At 31.2% G+C, this 6,553-nt stretch overlaps 1 protein-coding gene across 1 annotated transcript in view; it reads left to right on the top strand.

The window, feature by feature from the left end:
* The first annotated feature begins 279 nt into the window (after positions 1-279).
* Positions 280-6,553, top strand: part of LOC106458196 (G2/mitotic-specific cyclin-B-like) — a 23,979-nt gene continuing 17,705 nt past the window's right edge. The window contains exons 1-2 of the mRNA XM_013917669.2: positions 280-359; positions 1,035-1,199. Coding sequence (XP_013773123.1) covers positions 1,050-1,199 — 150 coding nt within the window. The 5' untranslated portion in view covers positions 280-359; positions 1,035-1,049. The remainder of the gene's footprint in view (positions 360-1,034; positions 1,200-6,553) is intronic.

The raw sequence follows: 6,553 nt of genomic DNA, 5'->3' as shown, positions 1-6,553 counted from the left end.
ATGAAGTTGGTAATCATGATGGGTCAATGCTCTACTTATGTATATGTTTAAACTCGTAAAGCTGTAAGGAGTTAAATCTTAACAGTTTGTGAAGTAACAATTAACATTTGAGTACCTATTAATTAGATAAAATTATTTCAGTTAATTGAATGGTAACTTTTTCAATTTATAAGTTATATATGTGGTTCATTTTGTGCTTATAGAAAACTTTAATATAAACTTTGCGGAGGATATATAGTCTTGTATTCTATTTATTTATAAGCATATTTTTATTTTAGGCTCCTGTGCAGAATAGCTATTCCAGAAACAGTGAATTGTCAAAACACCCACTTAAAAGTGAAAATGTATGTCCAAAATTGGTAATTTGTTTTATTCTTTTTGTTGTGAATGTTTTTATAAAGTACTGGGTGATTGATAAATTTAATGTACATTTTAATAAGGAAATTAAAAATCAATCGGTTTGAATTATAACTTTTTTTGAAATTCAGTACATATATTAGGTTATAGAATTGTTGGATATTTTCATCCTGTGCATAATAAATTAAACATTGTTGGAGATCTTTTATATTTTACTGCAAAAATTAATTTGGAATAAACTAAAATGTGGTTTATAAGTTCCTCACAAACCAAAGGTGGACAAATAATATTTCTTTCATTATTGAAAAATTATTTGGTATTCATAAAAAAAAAAAAGAGTAAAGTTTCTAGAGATGGTTGCTAAAAAGGATATTACAACAAAGTATTTAAAGTACTGATAAAATGTAAAATTATAAACTGTAAAGAATGTATCTTAGTTTTTCAGGGTCTTAGTTTTTCAGTGGTTTCAAAGTGTGCAGATTATATTATGTATGTGTATAATGTATGTATTCATAATTTTAGTACAGTTTGTGTGATTTTTACTTTCATCAGATATTTATATTATATATGATGGTGCTCATATTGTTATATACAGTATATTCTATGTTTTTGTTAGTAGTATATCTTAGGATAAATCTCATGTTTTGTTTTGTTTGTTTTCTCTTTGAAAAAAATAGGATCAGACAGTACCAATGGATGTTAGTGCAGATGATTTGGCTGAAGCATTTTCTTCCCAACTTCTTCCTCCCAGTGTTGAAAACATTGATGCAGAAGATGATGGGAATCCACAGTTAGTCACAGAATATGTCAATGACATATACAAATACATGCGAGCTCTGGAGGTAATTTTTTTTATTCTAAATGCTTGAAAATATCGTCAACCTAAAACATTTAGCCATTACTTCTTTATTGCTACTGGAAGAATGTCACTTGAATATACTTTGTGGTTGGTATGTTGGAGATTACAATTCATCAGTTATTGTTAGTAACTGGTATTGAGAGGAAATGGGTGAATGGCATATATAGCATTGTGTGAAAGCCTACTCATTCTTTATTTTTATAAACATTAAATCTTTACATTAACCATATCTTACCTATTATAACAGTAAGGTTGGGTTCAATTTCATTATAAATATGCCAGAAACAAAATTGCATTACATAAAACTAAACAGTTCTCATTCATTACTCTACAATTTTTTGTGTAGAGTAAATGAGATACTTAAACCAAAATATAAATTTACTGAACACTAAATGAAATATGAAAGATTTAATATTTGAATGAACATTGTCTTTAACCAATTATTTTTTTACTATATACGTTTTAAGCCAGTAGTATAGAAAAGGTTATGGAACTAAATTGTTGCTCAAACATACTCTATTGTGTTTATTCAACACTGTTGACCATTGAAGTTAAATGGTATCAAATTAAGAATTTCTCTGAATTTTGTCATAGTCAAAGATGGTTCGGTTGGAGTTGCAAATGCACATTTCTCTTGTATGTTTACTGTCATACTATAGCAAGTCTTGTGGTAAGATTGAGGCAGTGTAACAGTAAGAAATTTAATTAAATGATTAGGCAGAAAACATTCTCTTGATATTCAATAACTTTTTTTGTGTCAGTTGAGTACTAGGTGACAATCTCAGAAGTTGCATTCACCTCTCATGTGGAAATAGAAGTTTGTTTACTGATATTACCATTGGTCTTCTAACTGTATACTGTCTTATTGATTCCTAATATATTGCTTTTCCTAGTAACAAAATGCATTTTTTTTTTATAGCCATCTTATTCCCTCTGGATGTTGATGTTTACCTTTATTGGTTGTTGTTTTCACCCTACTAGTTCAAAGGAGGTTGACATTCTACCAGTAGTTATACTGTATTTGAATTAGGAGCTTCTCTTGTGACCTTAGCAGTTTTCTCAATTAGCTTTAGCCCTACATGGACAGGCACATACATCCAATTGATGGTTTTATCATACATTTGTTTTGTTATCTGCCATCCATATAGAAACCAATCTTTAAACTTCACATAGTGAAACCTGCAAGTCATTTGCAAAAATTATGTTGTAACACTGTATTTGTAGTTCATTACTTTTAGTAATCCAGAAAAGTTTGCTTCATGACTTCTAGCTTTATTTTTATGTTGCATGTGGGAAACTTGAATAGCTCGCTAACCTTATGCAGATTGCTGTTGCTCCACAAGACAGTTTCCAAATGGGTTTCTTGCTGTCTGTTGTATGGGAACCATCTGGGGTTAGAATGATGGGTGACTTGTTCACCTTCAAATAGGTACTGACAGATTTTTGCCTTTCACTTTTTGTCAAACCTGTTTGTACAGATTTCTGTCTGAAATTTGGTTGATAACTATCTTAATTGTGGCATTATATTACCTGTCCACCCATTACCTTCATTGGGAAAAACCAGTATTATCCAGAGATCAACAAAGAAACAAAGGTAGCTTTCTTGAAATAAGCCAACTTAATGACTTTTTGGACAATGTTACATGAAAGCTACACATATTTACACAAATGTTTTTTGTTTTTTTTAATTTTTACATTAAAATAATAGTAGAAACATATCTGAATATCAGTGTTGCTGCAGATGTTGTGTGTAATCTTTTGGTCTTATTTTCATTTTGTGGCAAATAATTTTATCAATGGCACAAGGATGCTAGAGATATTATTGATATGAGGCATTATGGGATATGTTTTGAAATAATCCCTTGCAGTTTGAAGCATTTTAGAGGGTACGTGTCAATTACATAGGTAAACATAATGTACTGGAGAATGGGGAATTATTGAATAAGTTCTTAATTATTTAAATCGGTAATCAATTCAATAGGCTTGAATCTGTGGTTTTAAAAACAGGAAACATCTTGGTTATTGACTGCTAAATACAGGGGATAATTGCAGTCTCGCTATTTTGAATTGTAAGAATGCTCGACAGTTGTCAACCCTAGATATCATTGGACTTGTAAATAAATGTAGTCTTGAATAAAACTTAGCAATATCCTTTCTTAAATAATGAGACTAATACTGTACTCAGTATTCCAAGTGAGCCCTAACTAGTGATTTATATAAAGCAAGCCCTGTAATTAACCTTTGAAACATAACCATTTTCAGATAGATGAACCTGTAAAAATCTTTACTTCCAAAACATGCATACCTTTGCTGACACTAATAGCTATTTCTCAATCTTCATCTTTGGTATCTAACATTGTTTTCGCTTGCTCCAGTTTTTACATACCTACTTGACTGCCCTTGGCAATATCTAACTTGCAAAACTTTACGCTGGCCCTCACACACACATGCAGGTACTGTATATAAGCACTGTATACAGACAATAAATCACTTTTTCAAGACTTGCCTTATTCCAGTCACTAACACCGGCTCTTAGTGGGGAGTAAGGGAGGGAGAGTGTCAGTGAAGGTAAGTAATTATTTCTTAAATGTTTTCAAAAATAAAGTGTCCTGATATAGATAGTTACGTCTTTTGATCTGTAATAAATTTAAGTACACCATAAAATTTAGAACATTTCTACTAGAAACTGAACACTATTTTGATGGCTTGAATGACTTATCCATCATCAGTGTTCCCTCTAAGCTGTGCAGCAGCACAACAATCAATCGAGTGACATGCACTTTATTATTCCAGCTGCACACATCCTCAGTAATGGTGAGGAGTCTCAACACATTGACAGCCTTAATGACCCTGGCAGTTGCTAGGCCTAAAGTCCAAATAATCTACTGGTAACATTGCAAAATGGCCTAATGATCCAATAGGGTCAATGGTCTAAAATACTCCCTGCTCCTAAAACTAATGCCTTGATACTGGTGCACATAAAAAAATTCATTCTGTAGATGGATTGAAAAAATTAGAGAGAACATTCTCCATCACTAAGATCTTTTTATTCAGTCTCATTGTGAGGGTTCTCATTTATATTAGACATGTTATCCAAGTTATGATAACACAAATGCACTTATCTTATACTTACTATAATCAAAGATAATTTGCCAAATATTTGTCAAACTAACCAAACTTACAAATTGATCCTAGTGATTCTGTAGTACTCAACATTGTTAATATAGCTAGAAATATCTAAGAGTTTTGTGTTATCAGCACAGCCCTTTGGTCTTTTTTCAAGTTCAGACATTCCTGTGGATTTTTTTTCTTGTGAAGATTTGTTTTATCTTTTCTGCTTCAGCAGCTAAGTTGTTTAAACCAACTAAAAAGCTGGCCAGTATTAGTAAGAAGACCCTAGTATCTTGGTCACTTTATGAAGTGTTTTATGTTCCTCTCTGTTCTACAAGTATACTTAATTCTTTTCCTTTACTGTCCTTGTTTACTTTATTCTTTACAAAACAAATACTGAATCTCTTGCGTGGTACAGATCCTGATACTTAATTGGTACATCGGAATACCAAGTAATAGGCGTCTTTTTATAACATTTGTAGTGAACTATTGGTATGATGTACTATATGTATATGTTTAAAAATATTTTTTTCTTAGATATTTATTTGTTGTGTGTGTGTGTGTGTGTGTGTGTGTTTTTATTTATAGTTCTTCAGTATTTTATAGGTTTCTAAATTCAAACACTTAAAATATTTTTTTGGATTTGTAATGTATTTTCTTTCATTTAATTTCCTTTGTAGGCCATTTTGACTTTAGTTTGGCATATGTTCTTTTTTTTTTCTCAGCATTAAGAGACTTGCTTTTTATCTGTAGCAGTTTTTTCTTAAACTTTTCCTACTTCAGACAAACATTCCTGGTAAACAGCTTGTTACAATTTACTTTAAGTCCTTTCTCATAGTGTTAGCTGTTTGAGGTTTAGAACTACTAATATAAACTTTTTATATGGGCTTGGTCATTTTAAACACTTTGTAACCAGGAAACAATACATACTATAACTTTTAATGTAGTAGTTATACATTCATGAAATTTGGTAAGTATTTAGTAAACATAGCAAATCTTTTGTACAGAAAAGTGAGGTTTTTTTTATGTGGTTTTACTAAAGATTTGTCTGAATTTATAAAGCCATTCTGACTAGACTTAGTACAAGGTGATTTTCATATTAAGGTTAAAAATTTCAATTTTCAAATTTCGTTCGCATAACCTCTAGAACCATCTAAATGAATATCAAAAATGGTTTTCCAGTAAAACCTTTTCTGTCACTTTCTTTATCCTAACATTGTATTCAGGATTACTTTATTTAATCAACCTTGTGACCTACACAAAAAACAACAAATAGCGAAATAAATCTAAATGTCTATAATTTTTTTCTTTCTAAAATGAGTACATTTTGTTACAAACAATTACAAACTATTTATTCCTACAGCTAGAGTTAATATGATGAGGGCTCATGCATGAAACTGCTAATGCACAGTGGTGCCAGTGTTGATGTTGTCCCAGCACTGGGCCAGAATGCTTTGCAATTCAGCACATGCTCAGTCAATAAACTTGTTTGAGCAGTACAGGAATTTCACTTATTTTCCTGATATTTATTTTACCAATTCCACTAAAATCAGTGAGAAATGTGAAAATTAGAATCATAGCATAATAAAGATGGAATTTAAATGCAGTGGAGTTAAAACTACTGGCAGAAAAGTAGATATGATCAAATAAACAAAATAATATGAGCAATAATACAATGTTAGTTATTTTATTTTGTTACATGAAAACAAGCATAGTTTCAATATGTTGATAAGAACCTTGTTCTAAATTGCTGAATGAAATGATATAATTGAAGCTATTGAATGAAAATAATGATAATGATTAACTTTAGTTCCCATTTAAATGTGTATTTGGCACTGTCACTGATATGTTATAGGCCTAGGATAGTTTCCTTGGGTGTGTCAACTACTAGCTGGTTGAAACATTTTAGCCGTTTCAGTGCTCACTTCGTTCTTCTCATGGACTGTGATGTGATTGTCTTGAGCCAGCTGAACACGCATGGAATGGCACCTGGTTTTACTTATCTTCTTTGGGGTGAAGGTCCAAACAACAAAATAATACATACATACATACATACATACACACACACACACACACACACACACACACACACACACACACACACACACACACACACACACACGTACGGTAGGGGTTAAGGGGTTTTAAATTTTAAAATTTAAAATTTAACTTACGTACTAACTAAAACGTAAAAGTTAAATTAAAGTACGGTACTAATTTAATTTA

This window comes from Limulus polyphemus, unplaced genomic scaffold, assembly GCF_000517525.1.
Source record: "Limulus polyphemus unplaced genomic scaffold, Limulus_polyphemus-2.1.2 Scaffold427, whole genome shotgun sequence".
Lineage (NCBI taxonomy): Eukaryota > Metazoa > Arthropoda > Merostomata > Xiphosura > Limulidae > Limulus > Limulus polyphemus.
This window is presented reverse-complemented; position numbering and strand designations above follow the sequence as displayed.